The sequence below is a fragment of the Micropterus salmoides genome, unplaced genomic scaffold (genome assembly GCF_014851395.1).
Source record: "Micropterus salmoides isolate LMB-PRFRI ecotype aquatic unplaced genomic scaffold, ASM1485139v1 Ms_hic_scaffold_7, whole genome shotgun sequence".
NCBI classification, from domain to species: Eukaryota; Metazoa; Chordata; class Actinopteri; order Centrarchiformes; family Centrarchidae; genus Micropterus; species Micropterus salmoides.
Genome location: NW_024044459.1, coordinates 17,686,589 through 17,702,573, shown reverse-complemented (window position 1 = coordinate 17,702,573; position 15,985 = coordinate 17,686,589). Strand labels below are relative to the sequence as shown.

General features: G+C 41.1%; 1 protein-coding gene across 2 annotated transcripts in view; it reads left to right on the top strand.

Moving 5' to 3' along the window:
• Positions 1 to 12,935, top strand: part of pi4kab (phosphatidylinositol 4-kinase, catalytic, alpha b) — a 33,153-nt gene extending 20,218 nt beyond the window's left edge. For both annotated transcript variants that reach the window (XM_038704345.1, XM_038704344.1), the window contains 16 exons: positions 109 to 308; positions 567 to 657; positions 1,437 to 1,604; positions 3,137 to 3,190; positions 3,304 to 3,424; positions 3,528 to 3,657; positions 5,356 to 5,499; positions 5,618 to 5,688; positions 5,770 to 5,876; positions 6,014 to 6,118; positions 6,268 to 6,393; positions 6,520 to 6,640; positions 11,202 to 11,361; positions 11,453 to 11,542; positions 11,649 to 11,732; positions 11,851 to 12,935. In XM_038704345.1, coding sequence (XP_038560273.1) covers positions 109 to 308; positions 567 to 657; positions 1,437 to 1,604; positions 3,137 to 3,190; positions 3,304 to 3,424; positions 3,528 to 3,657; positions 5,356 to 5,499; positions 5,618 to 5,688; positions 5,770 to 5,876; positions 6,014 to 6,118; positions 6,268 to 6,393; positions 6,520 to 6,640; positions 11,202 to 11,361; positions 11,453 to 11,542; positions 11,649 to 11,732; positions 11,851 to 11,902 — 1,824 coding nt within the window. In that variant the 3' untranslated portion in view covers positions 11,903 to 12,935. The remainder of the gene's footprint in view (positions 1 to 108; positions 309 to 566; positions 658 to 1,436; positions 1,605 to 3,136; positions 3,191 to 3,303; positions 3,425 to 3,527; positions 3,658 to 5,355; positions 5,500 to 5,617; positions 5,689 to 5,769; positions 5,877 to 6,013; positions 6,119 to 6,267; positions 6,394 to 6,519; positions 6,641 to 11,201; positions 11,362 to 11,452; positions 11,543 to 11,648; positions 11,733 to 11,850) is intronic.
• Positions 12,936 to 15,985: the final 3,050 nt, after the last annotated feature.

Genomic DNA, 15,985 nt, shown 5'->3' with positions numbered 1-15,985 from the left:
ACTATGTGGTAATAAAGGAATTGACATCAAATGATTACATTTCTACATCTATACATGACACTTTATTGGTCAATTATGATGACTCTCGTTCCCTGTGTCTCCGTCTAGGCCAGCGAGATTGAACGGCTGACAATATGGTACAACCCGTTATCCACTCAGGAGCTGGCTATTGCTACTGAACAGTCCGTGGAGACCAGCATCGCTAACTGGAGGTCCAAATATATCAGTCTGACGGAGAAACAGTGGAAGGACAATGTTAATCTGGCCTGGAGCATAGCACCGTACCTCGCCCTGCAGCTGCCTGCCAGGTACACCAAGAAAAAAATGCATTACAACCCATGTTTCGTCAATGTCAAACTGAAAGTGTAATAGATTTTTTCCAACAATTGAAATGAAAATAATCCAATAAGTGAAATTTTTAAAAGGTGAAATCCATAACTCCCTGTACATCGTTGCTCTCTATTGCAGCGAGAAGCAATTGAACGGTGCCTGAACTGCAACACAACAAAGATGGCAGAGAAGTTGCACTTCTCACACAATTTATTCTTTCTTCTTTTTTTTTTCAGATTTAAAAACACGGAGGCTATTGTCTCTGAGGTGACTCGCCTAGTGCGAATGGATCCAGCTGCTGTGTGTGATGTTCCAGAAGCAGTCAAGGTGAGGCCCTCCGCCTTCCACTACAAACCAACAGGATGGCGGTTCCTTACAGACAAGACAAGTTGCTACTCTGTCTTCCCACTCCGCTGTCATAAGTTTTCTCTCTAATTTCTCTTCTGTGCTTACTGTTCTTTATCTTAGTTTTATGTGTAATCTAAAGATCTGTTGTGACTAAAACCCTTTCTGGATCATTACAATCGTCTATAGCCATACACTTTCAGCAAGGATTTTTACTGCCCTTGGTAAATAATACTGTGGTTTCACTGAGTGCTGTTGACCTTTGTTGACTTTAAGCATTTAAATACATGATTTTTTCACAAGTTCCCGGTACTACATTTCTCTTAAGTTGCCCTCAGTGTTTTGCTTTCAAGTGGTCATATTCTGTCACTTGAGAGATGCTGGTGTTATTGAAGTAATATTTTTCCCTCCAGTGTCCTCTATTTCCATTTAGTTCTACCTGACTGAACTCTTAATGAGCTTCTTATCTGTCTAAAGAAGAAGCAGGGGAGGCAGATCATGGCCTTCCCCAAAGGCCACCATAATTTAGCAGATGATCATCCTTGACATGTTGTTTTTTTTCCTTCCTGTCACTTGAGTAACTAATGAACACAGCCTACTCTGGAGGCTAGTTAGCACACCCTCAGGTTTGGGGTCATAACCTTGCATCATATATAATGTTGAATGGATGCTGTGATGCATGTTGTACATAGAGTAGAACTTATAAATGATGTAAATTTTGGCTTTCTCAATTTTGTTTCTCTTTTTTTGTTTTTCTTCAGTTCTTGGTGACGTGGCACACAATAGATGCTGACTCTCCAGAGCTGAGTCATATCCTGTGCTGGGCCCCAGCAGATCCCCCAACTGGACTGTCCTACTTCTCCTCCCTGTACCCTCCTCACCCTCTCACAGCCCAGTATGGGGTCAAAGTGCTTCGTTCCTTTCCTCCTGTACGTTCACATATAGTCAAGTCAAATTTATATAGCATGTTTTAAAACAACCCGAGTTTACCAAAGCGCTGTACAAATTAGAATAAATGGCACAACAATAGCAAGTAAAGGAAAAAGGTAATGGCAAATGGCAATAATAGAAAAAAGGCAATATCGAAATATGTGCACAAATTTAAAACAGAAACAGAATAAAACTTTTAAGATCAATTTATTTAAAAAATACTAAAACCTCTAAGATTAAAAACATGAGATTTGTCTTAAAAGTGCCAATAGAATGGGAACATTTGAGTAAAGACTATTCCAAAGCTTTGGGGCTGCCACAGCAACGGCACAAGCTCCCTTACCCACTAGCCTCGATCGTAGAACAGTTAAAAACAATTATTCTGAGGATCTAAGTGGCCTAGAGTTAGAGTTGGGGCAGAGAAGTTCTAAAATGTACAGGGTTTGCCATGGCTTTAAAAATAAATAAAATAACCTTAATACCAACCCTGTGTTTGACAGGTAGCCAGTGCAGTGATACTAGGACCAGTGTAATGCTGTGTCTTTTTCTGGTAGCAGTTAGAAGTCTCGCTGCAGCTTTCTGCATCAGCAGCAGGCGAGACAAAGAGGACTGGCCAAGACCCATGTACAGTGATTTGCAGAAATCATGTCTTGAGGAGATAAATGCGGATCTTCATGTTGTTGAGAGAAACAGGATGGACTTACCTGAAAATAGCAACCTTATAACACAGAGTTGATCTGTTTGTCAAATTTCACTCAAAATGACACCCATGTGTCCTGTCATCGGCATGAAGATTTGATGACAGTGGCCCTGAGTGGCTAGCTATACTCCCTGTGATGTTGGGTGGACCAAAAACAATCACTTCTGTCTTATTATGATTTAACTGAAGGCAGATTTTTGCCATCAGGCATTTCACATCCTGCAGACAATTAGGGATGAATGTGATGGTTTTGGAATCCCCTGGATCCAGTGGTAGGCAGTGTCCTCAGAGTAAAAGTGAAAGGAAACATTGTATTTGTGGAAGATGGAGCCTAAAGGGAGCACATACACAGCAAATAAAATAGGCCCTGAAATGTAACCTTGAGGTACTCCACAAGTGATAGGGGCAGAAGAGGCAGCTAATGGTATGCAGGTACAGCACACATACACAATCAGCTGTTGTCATCTGGATTTGTTTCCCTGGGCAATAAAATTGCCATTATTCTCTTAAACCGGGGGTATGCAACGTTGGACTATCAAGAGACAGCAACATTTTTGAAAGTTTCCAACTGGAAAAATCCCACCCACTTCTTTCATGCCTCCGACCAAAGCCACTGCCCCAAAACACATTTTCATGGCAGTAAGTGCATGGGCAGAGTGTGCGCAGGTAGGCAGGTAAGCCAGCCAATCACTTAATTTGTCTATAATTAACACTAATAAGCCCAAGGGATGCCCACATTACAGAGGACTCTGTTTCACTTGTATACAATGACAAAGTTATGGCATTTCTTTTTTTCCTCGCTGGTAAAATGTATTTTTTCCTTTTGTCTAGGATGCCATTTTGTTTTACATTCCTCAAATTGTCCAAGCGCTTCGTTACGACAAGGTAAATATCAGATTTTCTGAGTTAGCAAATGCATTTAAAGAAAATGCATATATTCAGATTATGTAATTGTCGGAACTCTCCCTGTATTTCTGTCCTGTCACAACCTGGTGTAGATGGGTTATGTGAGAGAGTACATCCTGTGGGCCGCTCAGAAGTCTCAGCTTCTGGCTCACCAGTTCATCTGGAACATGAAGACCAACATATTCCTGGATGAGGAAGGAAGCCATAAAGACCGTGGGATATTCACCCTCACTCTCTCTTTCTAACTCCACATGTGCACATCCACAACACTTGAACATACTAATGTAAAACACAATGATGATCTCTCTCCCTGCAGCTGACATTGGTGATCTGCTGGAGCAGATGGTGGAGGAGATCACTGGCTCTCTGTCTGGCCCGGCCAAAGACTTCTACCAGAGGGAGTTTGACTTCTTCAACAAAATCACCAATGTGTCGGCCATTATCAAGTATGAACACGCTTTGCTTTTTTCTATTTTACTCTAGGGACCATACTGCACGTTTAATTACAGTAGCATATTCTTTACATTACTGCTGAATTTTTCCCAAAGTTTTTATAACATTTTAGATTATTTACCACTTACCACCTATCTGACTGAAGTATTAGTATCAGTTTTGAGAGACCAGAAATGTTGTTGGACAGACAAAGTTTTGGAAACATTCCTCAGAGACTTTGATCCATATTGACATGATAGCATCACGCAGTGGCTGCAGATTTGTTGGCTGCACTTCCGTGATGCAAATCCCCCGTTCCACCACATCCCAATAGGTGCTCTATTGGATTGAGACCTGGTGACTGTGGAGGCCACTGGAGTACAGTGAACTCATTGTCATGTTCAAGTTACCAGTTTGAGATGATTTGGACTTTGTGACATGGAGCATTTTTGTTAAATTTTAGCTGATGCTTTTATCAAAAGCAGCTTACAATTGCTATATATGTCAGAGGTCGCACACCTCTGGAGCAACTAGGGGTTAAGTGTCTTGCTCAGGGACACATTGGTGGATGTGTCACAGTGGGGAATTTAATCCGTGTCTCTCACACCAAAGGCATGTGTCTTATCGACGTTCAACATGTGCGTTCAGAGATGGTAGTCTGCATACCTTGGTTTAACCCATTCTCCTCTGACATCAACAGGGCATTTTCGTCCACACAACTGCCGCTCACTGGAAATTTTCTCTTTCTCTGAGAATTTCTGTAAACCCTAAAGATGGTTGTGTGTGAAAATCCCAGTAGATCAAAAGTTTCTGAAATACTCAGACCAGCCCATCTGGCGCTAACAACCACCCCATGTTCAAAGTCCCTTTAATCCCCTTTCTTCCCCATTCTGATGCTCGGTTTGAACTTCAACAAGTTGTCATGACCATGTCTACATGCCTAAATGTACTGAGTTGCTGCCATGTGATTGACTGATTAGCTATTTGTGTTAACAAGCAATTGAACAGGTGTACCTAATAAAGCGGCTGGTGAGTGTATAATGCACTCTGACAATCTGACAGCGACATTGAAAGAAAAGAGAAATATTTATGAAGCTAAGACGCTGAACTTTGCCAAAGGCCTTAAAGTATAACTACAGTTTAACTTTTCTGTTAAACAGAACCCTCTACGTAATGTTCAAGGTGTTTATGAAGTGATAACAAGTTTTCCCCTGAGCCAATGTGTTTTGTTCTTTTACCTGCCTTGCACCAGTGATCTACTCTCTTAATCCCTTTGTTGTTCATTTATTTGGCTGTTGTTTGGTCTCATGTCTCTCTGATTATGCACCGGTCTGGAAGGCACTGCATGCCGTCTCCCTCTGCCCCTGACTACCTGTCTGCCCATGTGTACACCCTGCAGCTGATGAGAAGTTTTTTTGACAGGTCCTATTATTGCTGGCTCTCACAGAGAGTGTTTTGTCAGTCCACTAGAGGCAGACAAAATTCCCATCAGCCCTCATTACAGCACTAATTGCAGCTGTCCAGGGGAGAAAGTTTGGTTGTCCCCTGGCTTCCACTCTCTATTACTCTCTACCCTAGTGACTCCCCTCTGTGAATAACAACAGAGCCCGACTGTCACTGGTGGTCTGAAGTCATTTAGTGAGATACCAATGTATAATAGAAGAGTTGTGGAAACTTTGTGGTTTCAAGTTGTTTTTGTGTGTCTTCATCAGACCTTTTCCCAAAGGAGAGGAGAGGAAGAGGGCCTGCCTGGAAGCCATGTCACAGATCAAAGTCCAACCCGGCTGTTATCTTCCCAGTAATCCAGAGGCCATAGTTTTGGATATAGACTACAAGTCTGGGACCCCAATGCAGAGGTTGGCCTCAAAATCATCTTCTGTAATACTTGTTACAGTTACCACAATTCACATTGAAACGTGACAACTTCACTGAACATATAAAAGCACTTTTGTATCCTTTTGTGTCTCTATTTAGTGCTGCCAAAGCCCCCTACCTGGCTAAATTCAAAGTTAGGAGGTGTGGAGTCAGCGAGCTTGAAAAAGAAGGTACTGCTAATGTTAAATGAAAGTAAATACTGAATTTCTCAAGTGTGTGCACAGACAAACATTGTGACACCTTCTCCTCAGGTCTGCAGTGTCGCTCAGATTCTGTAGATGAGGTGAAGAGTGAAGAGGAGGCCAAGAGAATCTGCTGGCAGGCAGCCATATTTAAAGTGGGAGACGACTGCCGACAGGTCTCAGCTTCACAGTCCTCTCCTTTCACTTATTACACTGCTATCTTCCATTGATTTTGTGATATCCTCCTTCGACGTGACCTAATTATTTTAGTTTGAATTCTCTTTCTTTACCTTTTCGTCCTTTGTGTTCACAGGACATGCTGGCTCTTCAGATCATCAGCCTGTTTAAGAACATCTTCCAGCTGGTGGGCCTGGATCTCTATGTGTTTCCTTATAGGGTGGTGGCCACAGCACCTGGAGTGAGTTCATATAAAATTTTTCTTTGTTCGTCTATATTCTTGACATGTTCAAAACACATTTTCATTTAAGATGATGAAACCGCAAGTCTTAACTTTCCCCTAAAATCAAACCACTTCTCAATCTTACTGTTTCTGATGTTCTACCACAGTGTGGTGTAATCGAGTGCATCCCGGACTGCAAGTCTCGGGACCAGCTGGGCAGACAGACAGACTTCGGCATGTACGACTATTTCAGGAATCAGTATGGAGATGAATCCACACTAGCGTTCCAGAAGGTAAATACCAAATCTCACAACCTTGTAAAGGCTTTTCTACCATCAGTCATTCATTTACACCTGTAAAAGTGTACCGTAATTACTAACCGAATCATCTGATACTCCTTCCAACATTTCTCTTTTCAGGCACGGTACAACTTCATCCGCAGCATGGCAGCTTACAGCTTGCTGCTCTTCCTGCTGCAGATAAAGGACAGACACAACGGCAACATCATGCTGGACAGCCAGGGCCACCTCATTCACATTGGTGTGTATTGTTTGCATTTCCCTGAGAGTTTTATCGATTCTGATTCTTCTGGCTGTCATTGAATCTTGGTTCTGATTCGAACCATTTCACAACAAATCTTATCACCACTCTGACATTCATCCAGTTTGTCCTTGCTCAGTTTCCTCTTCATGGCTAAAGTAAAAGGAGTCTCTGTACTAGAGGGGTATCTCTGGAGGCACATATCTAAGAAAAAGCCAAACTTTTGAGCGTTTGCTGCAGTCCACCATGGTCCAGGAATGTAAACAGAAGTACTCTCTTCTTGCGTGCTTTGTTCACATACTGCGTACAAATGAAGTGATGTTAGGTCCGCGTAGCAAGTCCTGGCAGATAAGTGCAACTTTTATGGAATTTAAAAGGTTCACTGCAGTTCAATCGGGAGTGCGACTGAAATATGCAAAAAGTTTGGAACTGATGAGCAGAATTGAAATGCACGTGTCTTAACACATCCATGGTTCTTGGAAATTTCTTAATGGTTCCAACTTAAACTGGTTCTCGATACCCAACCATAGTGAATCTCTGGGCACCTCATGATTCGATTACGATTCAGTGGGCTGCGATGCAATTATAAAACGATTATCGATGCATCTTGATACATCATTTTTTTTCTAAACAGGATCCCTGGATAATTACTAAGCATTAAATTTGTGCATTAAAATCCAAGAGAAACATCTCCTAATCAGCTTAAAAGGACTAGTTTACTTCATTAAAGGTTCAGTGTGTAAGATTTAGTGGCATCTAGTGGTGAGGGTTGTGAAATGCAGCCATCTGTCCAGTCTACCACTGCGCCCTTTCAAAGAGCGTAGGTCAGCTACGGTGGCTGACAACAGCACAAAGGTGTCTCTTCTGAGACAGAGAGAGTGGCCAGTCAAGAAATGAGGGTTTTTAAGGTATATTTATTAAGAAATTATATTTATGAAATTATTCAGTAAAACCATATGTTATTGTGACTTGGCCACTGACAGAGCCAAGAGTGTGAAACACTGTCACTGTTTCTACACCCCAGTCCATTATAAACCACATAATGGATAAAGTTTATACAAACATTGACAAGGGAAACATATCAATTCTCTCTGTGATTATGGACCATTGACAAAACTTCCCGCCAGCAATAATATCTGGCCCGCGGCCAGATTATGGTGCTTTGATAGCGGCAAAAATATAAATAAATAAATACTTTGATAGCGGTGCTGAAATAGATCTCAGTCACAACAGCAACTCTCTTTAGTGGTTTGCCTACAAAATAAAAGCGCAAGAAGCTTGTTTACTGTTATGCAGTATTAGAGTTGAACTGAGCTTATACTTTGAAAGACTGAACGACATTAAAAGACTCTGTAGCCTGCTTGACACACTTCTGAAAGAGCCGTCAGAAAACGTGATTTCCCTAAATTTCCTGCCTGGAGATACTGGGGAATTGAAAAAGCGTCAGTAGGTTGATGGATGTGGATCAAACACTGAAACAAAAACAGTGCAGCACATTCCGTGATCTGAGAAACATTCGCTGCAGAATCCATTTGTTGAAGAGAGGGGAAAGTTGTCCTAAAGTGGAGTTGAACACTCAACACTTGGGTTGTGACTCCTACGGCTTACCAACTGAGCTAACCAAATAACATGTTAGTATACGTCAACATTATGTCTTATATTCTCATCCATCTAATGGTTGAAAATATTGCTCCGATGCAAAACTTTTTTGCTGACCCTTGCAGCATATTATTACTTTTTCTTCTTCTAACGTACAAGACGTAGAACAAGAAGAACATAGTGACGAAATGCGCTCCATAGCGCTGTTTGTCTGTTTACAGCTACTGTAGAAACATGACGATGCAACATGGCGATGTCCGTTGAATGGGGGACCCACGGTTATGGAGATATAAATGGCTCATTCTAAGGTAATAAAAAACACAATGGTTTATTATGTAAGGTCTTTACACACCACTGAAAACATTACAACAGTTATGGATCTCGTATTGCATTTCTGCGATAGATCCTCAGAAATATTACACACTGAACCTTTAACCTCATCTCCATGGTCCCTCATTTCTTTAACAACCAGTTGTTAAACTCCTCTGAAAACTGAAATATAATTATCACGATATACAGTATTTATACAGGACAGAGCTGTATAGCAGTTTAGTCTAAGCTTGCACCTGATGTTCTCAACCCTTGACAAGTAGGTAAGATAGTAATGACATACAGCTGAGCTACTTAATCTTACTTCGTTACTAATTTAGCTTGTTATAAACAGCCAAAACAGAGTAGTATCTAGCTGCAGTACAGGAAGCTGGAGTTTCAGGACCGCAATCCTAGGAACGGAACTGCATTTGTATGCCCCTTGTTTACTTTGATACCGCCAACTAGCTGGCTGGCTAGTTAGCTAGCTAGCTATGTTAGTTTTGAAAGCCCCCCGAAGCCAGTTACCCTTACCCTAACCATCACAGGGTGTGTGCCTAAACCTAAGTTATTGATTATATGCATGTCAACCGGTTAACCCTACAGCTGGGCAGACAGGGTTAACCTCCTCCGTGTTGTTGTGCATTACCACCACCAATCCACTAGGTGGTGCTGTCACAAAAGAACTGCAGCCCCAGGATTGCGGGGGTCCTGAAACTGCAGCGTCCGGTACTGCAGCTATATAATATAGATAAAATCATCTCTTGTGCATTGATATTAATTGATATTGTGTGACATTTTAGTTGGGTGTGTCTGGCAGGCAGCACGGATATGGTACCTACAGTTATTCATTCCGCAGGGGGAACACTGGGGCCTTTCTCATTTCCCAAATTTCTGTCTGCTTGACTCCTCGATCCTCGAGCGTGTGACCTGGAAATCGATCTCAGCATGCCATCTTGAAGTACATCTGAATTCTTAAAATGCACATCGAGGAGCGAGAATCGAGGAGGCTTGCTGGAGGATACATCAGTGTATCCTTTGCGGAAGTCTTTTCAGCCGCTATGATGTTTACAAGAGGCGTGACAAGCAGCTGGACCAACCCATAGCCGGAGCAGGACGCTGCAGTGTTCCTGTTGTTTTCATAAGTTGTATCAGTTAAGCCTATTAAAAAGAATCAAACTTTCTGCCCTTCATCGTTCGTGTAGCGCCTCATAAAGAGCTGTTCTAACCGCATTCCTTAATGTCATTTCACTTTGATATCACTGATGTTGAATGGGATGTGTGGATGGGCAGCAGAATTGTAAAAATTAACATTAAATAGCGGCTGTATGAAGCGTTTCCCCAGTGACACTGCGCATTTACGCACAAGCCACAGCAACATAAATTAATAATAATAAATCTCCCAACACGCCGACAGGATCGGTGAGGATCTGGTGTTAATTCATGTTCTGTGTTCTTCACGTCCAAACGGTCTCACACAGAGTTCAGTTTCATATAGTAAAACTGTTTGGAGTAAAGCAGCCGTCCTTTTGGTCAGTCCTGAGCTCCATCAGAGTCTAAACATGGACTATAGAAGCTGAAAATTTATTTCTGTTTCCTCTCTCTGTCCTGTCAGCTGCCTAACCCTGCAGGTTTTTTTCTGTCCTGTGATGACAGCTGTAATTGAGACTATATGAGATAAATGTTACTGTGTCATTTTGTAAATGGACTGATGATGAAACGCTCGTCTCATCAAGCTGAGGGCTGTAACGATTTCCTGTTTACAGGTGCACCGCAAAAAAGTGGTAGGCCTACTGTGTAGCCTAGTCTATGATTAGGCTGCTGTAATCTGACTGTTTTCCACAGATGCTATAATGTTTATTAGAACCTCAAGATGTTTCTGCATGTTATAATGTTAACAGACATGTTTCTGGATTGTGAAGAAATGATCTGTAGCCTTTAGTGCCAAAAGATCTGCTGCTCTGACAGAGATCACAGCTCTAACAGTGGACAGATGATGCAGCTGTGCAACATGTCAGATTTAAGTGAAGTCGCTTTAAAATGACGGCTCCGAGGAAAGGACATCTCATTTCATTAAATGCCCGTTTCCTTGACTCCTCTCTCCTCGCGTCTCCTCCTGGACTCCTCCAGCCCGCATCTCGTGTGGGCGGGACTAAAATGCGCCTGGAGGAATCGAGGATCAAGGAGTCGAGGAAGTGGAAATTTGGGAAATGAGAAAGGCCCCCGCACTTCCCCGAGTTCCACCTTTTGCGTTCCGTCAACATTACGTTATCAATTAACATTTAAATGATTTATTTTTTGACATTTGTTGATGTAATCAGAATCTTCCACGTCTGCATCGCGATGCATCTAAGAATCATTTTTTCTCCCATTCCACATTTCTAGCAAGATTGGCAAAATGGCTGTAATCAAACTTTTGGAACTTTTATGTCCGATATTCAAATAATAACCTTTAATGGCCTTTATTCTGCATCATTTTGTCTGCAGTCTTGGCTGTATTTGTAATTATAGGGCCAGCTATTATCTTCATGCTGCAACATGATACTAGAGCATTAAAAAAAAAAACTGTAAAGTAAACTCTCAGAGTGTGTGTGTGTGTGTGTGTGTGTGTGTGTGTGTGTGTGTGTGTGTGTGTGTGTGTGTGTGTGTCCAGACTTCGGGTTCATGTTTGAAAGTTCTCCTGGCGGGAACCTCGGCTGGGAGCCAGACATCAAGCTAACCGATGAGATGGTGATGATCATGGGTGGGAAGATGGAGGCAACACCCTTCAAATGGTTCATGGAGATGTGTGTGAGGGGATACCTGGCTGTCAGGTGCGTACGTAGAAGTGATGAGGCAAATGTTCACGGAAGTAAGAAGATTGCTAACATGTAACATTAAAACAACTTCCCTCTGGTGAATCAGGCCCTACATGGATGGTGTGGTCTCTTTAGTTACTCTCATGCTGGACACTGGCCTCCCCTGCTTCAGAGGACAGACCATCAAATTGCTCAAGTGAGTCAGGCGTGTATATGTGTCTGCATGTGTGTGCCAGTGTGAATGAGAATAAGCAGTTTGAATGTCATTCGCTGTTGCTCATAGTCTCTTTCCCCACATCTAGGCAGCGATTCAACCCTGGTTTGAGTGAGAAAGATGCAGCTTCCTTCATCATCAAAGTCATCCAGAACTGCTTCCTCAGCAACAGGTCAGTACAAAATCTGAACAGTTCGGATATCCTTTTATATTCTTGTTAATATATTAATATATATTAATTTCCAGAAAGTGTTATTCACATTTGTTTCGATTCCTTTTTTGTCTTACAGAAGTAGAACCTACGACATGATCCAGTATTACCAAAATCAGATCCCATACTAAATATTTGTGCCTAAGCATGTGCATAAACTGTATTTGCTAGTACATGGTGCGTGCGTGCGTGCGTGCGTGAGTTTGTGCCTTTGTTAATGTTCACCATTGTGGTTCATTGTTTTTGCTGATTGTTGGATGTTGTCCTTTGTGTTTGCTTTAGCTTCTTGTTTCCTCTCAAAGCACATTTTCTTTATATTAGTTGTCCATGCCCTTATTTATGAATTTATGTTGAAATAAATGTTGATATTAATTATTATTATTTATTGCACTTGCATCTTGACTTCTGTGCATTTAGAGAAAAAAAGCTCTTGGTAATCTGCACCTTCAGTAAATACTTAATCAGAGTTTGTGCCAATTTGAAATATTTTGTAATGTCTGTGAATGTAAATTCTTAAAGCCGTTGATTTTAGATGGGGTTTGAAATGTAATTGGATACTTGAAGTAGACCAGTTTCAGTTTTGCCAATGTGGCCTATTCTGTCATCTTGTACTTGACTGTACTACTGTGCTTCTCTTTTTAATGGACCAGTCAGATTTCTTTGATCTGTGGCATGGTACTCGTCTTGTATTTAACAGTGACAACTGACTGTATAGACATGAGTTAAACTGTCTGTATTTTTGGGTTTCTGTATTTGCAGTTACCTCGGAGAGAAATGATGCACATTAGTTCTGGGAAACAGTGGGGCAGAGTTTTGTATATTCATTGCCAAAGGGAAGGGAAGGTAATGCACATAAATCCAACTTTTTGTTTATGAGTGAAGGTAAGGCACAGCTTGAATGTTGGGCAGTTGCATGAAGTTGGACGTTAACTATCATGTAGCCTGGTTCCAGCGTAGCTTCTGGTGAATTTTAGTAATCCAAAGTGCTGTGCCCCATGTCCATATGGCTAGCTTAAGCCTTTATGTAATGTTACTGATTGTAAAGATTTTGCCTCTCTTTGTATATTTATATCCATGACCCATTTTTTGTCACCTTTTCTATCTTCATGCCTTTTGAATGAAAATGCATAAGATATGAAATCAAATAAAGATCTATTAACTTAGTCATACTCTTGCTGGTGGTGTTTCAGTAACTAATTTTAAATGCTAAACTAGCACTTCAACCTAGAAGGGACTGGTTAGAATGAAGTTTACTGTGAAACATATCCAACAACAAGCATCTGTCATTAGGGTCAACAAGACTCTTCAGAAGTTGTCTTTCAAATAAATATAATAACTGTTTTTAAACTCAGTTGGATGGTAAATGTTTTTGTTGTAACACTTTGAAGCTGAAAGCATCACACTCAGTATGCTTTTTTAAAGATCAGTGATGGTGAGATTTTAAATATGAATGAATTGGGCTTTGATTTTACATTAAGAAGAGTATGAATAAGATAAACTATCAATTTAAAAAAACAAACAAACTAGAGGTTAAGTGTCTTGCTCAGGTACACAATGGTGTCTCACAGGTTTGAACATGGATCTCTCACACCAAAGACATGTCTTATCCACTGCGCCATCACCACCCACCGTGAGAAATGACAGACAAGATGAGGGAAATTAAACTTTATAGAAAAGAATCATTAATTCAACGCTAAAAACAACTTACCAATGTACAATCATGTCTCTTCAGTGCCTACATGCTGTATTGCATATTTACATCCACCAGAGGGCAGCACATTATGACAGATTTACATGACAGATTTCACAGTTCTTGTGGGTGCCAGTTCTAATTGATTCAGAAAAGAGGTCATAACTTGTGTGAAACCAAGACCGCTACCACATTATTCAGGAATGTTTTGAGGCCAGACAAGACATGAGATACTAAAATAAAAAATATGTCCAAGACCGAGCAGTGGAGGAGAGTGAGGCCTGACGAAAGAGTTGACGCAGCTCGAGTCAACATGCTGGATGCAGGGAAACATGACAGCATACCGGGCTGCTTTTTGCTTTAATTTCTCACAGATAGCCTATTTAATTGAAGACAAAGATAGCGTTGGTTGTTTATGGGTGGATCCTCGATCCTCTGATTAATATTTCATTACATACAGATGTCCAGAGGGGAAACACATTGATGTATTTTTGATCAGATCACTGACTGATGGCTACTCCCTGTGGTCCTGCAGGTGCACTGATCTAATCACTGTGGCTTCACATGGAGCTTTAATTTCAAGGTGTGTGTGTGTGTGTAGCAGAATTGACATTTGCATTGGCTTGAGGTGTAAACAAGAGCTATAGCCAACATGACACGTTACTTTAGAATTTAGGCTGGCTCACAAATCATTTATGATCTCTAATTGTATTGTCATTGAAGTCCTTGAGTCATATTGTCAGAGTTTCGGTATGCATAGGACTTACTTCTCGTAAAATCTTTAATTTATGCTATATTACACTGTAATGATACTCACGTTCCTCCTCGTATACTGTCATTAATTGATGGAATATTGTCTGTGTTGAAGGTTTATTCCATGTAGATAAATGACAACAAAAAGAACTGTAAAAAATAAACAAGAACATCAACACAAACGGTACAAGTGAGAGAAAGAAAACATTCAAGAAAAAAAGAATAAGCTTCAAGATCTTGAATGACACAAAAAGGTGACAACAACACATACACAATGACATAAGCATGGTGTGGATAACGATTAAGAGCGAGAAAACTTTTTAAAATAATACACTGATAAATGTTCCAATGTCTCGCTGAGTTTAACTTGAAATTTCAGATGCCATTAAAATCAGACCATGAGAGAATGGTGCTGGGAGCTTTAAAGAATTGGAAAAGCAATTAATGTTCTGGATTTCACGCTACATACAAAGACATATTGATACTCACAGTGTGTGGGAGGTGTGTGTGTGGTATATGTAAGTATGTGGGTGGTGGTGTTGCAGGGATTGATATTTGAATTGTCAGCACATGTGAGTGATTATACACCACTGTGCACACTGAGGTGTTTGTGTTTGTACTAGCTCATGCATGAATCGTATAATTGGGTCAAACCGCCTAATCTAGTACATGAAAACTCTCTCCCTGTCTTTCTTTTTGCCTGTCTCTCTCTATACAAATATATACTGTAGCTCCACATATCATTGTTCATCACATGTGTTAAACCCTCACGGCGTCTCATGACACATTCGTGCTTCTTGACCTGGTGCAGCCATGGTGCTGTATGCCAACCATGTGCTATGCAGTAATTAACTCTTCTCCAGCCGTTCCGGCCATTAATGCTGTAAGGAGTGAGGTTGAGTAGAAAGGGCTATTTGTCCAAAGGTCAGATCAGACAGTCAGGCCTATTGATGAGATGCTGGAGCTAATCAGGAATAGTGTTTTCCATGCCCTGAATAGCAGCGTTGATGACGTTTTTTGAGGGAGAGAGGAACCCAGTGCCAGACAAAAGTACGGCTGTTCCCCCTCGTCACCGTTGCCACAGTCAGATTTTTTGTTTTCACATGATTGGGGCATCCAATTAAACTGCGTCTTGGCTGTAATGTCAAATTTTTGGCTTAGCATATTGCATCATTGAAGTGCTGTGACTTCAAAGGAGATAATGTTGATTTGGGTTTACAGAGATTGTTCAGTTTAAGGGACCAGAATCTGACAAACCCATGGATGCCTTTCTTCTGTCTCCAGGTGCAGAAATTGTAATTAGCACATGTATTAGTAAAAAATTAGTTCATATCAAATCTCCCACCTAATCCTCCAAACACCTCTCAGCAATAAAGTTTAACCGCATCCACAAACCACATCCTCCAAAAATGACCATAAAGTTGAATCACCACGTCTCTGAATCGGTTACAACAAAAATGGTACATTATAACCTTCATGAATTAAGGGTTTATTGCATTGCCTGTTATGTTAGACTGCATTAGTTTTAGCTAGGTGTATCTAATTTACTGGCAACTGAGTATGAATTACTTTCACTTGTGCCATTTTTGTTTGGTGGCTGCAGTTTGGATGTGGCAGGAGGGCGGTGGTAGGGTCAGCCTTTCCTCTGCGGTGTTTCCCTTGTTGATAAGTTGTGTTATCTGATGATGTGATGACTTAAGGGAGGGGTTGGAGCCATGGGCTTAACCAACATACACTCACTGTTTACCTGCGAGCTAACCACTTGGAAACA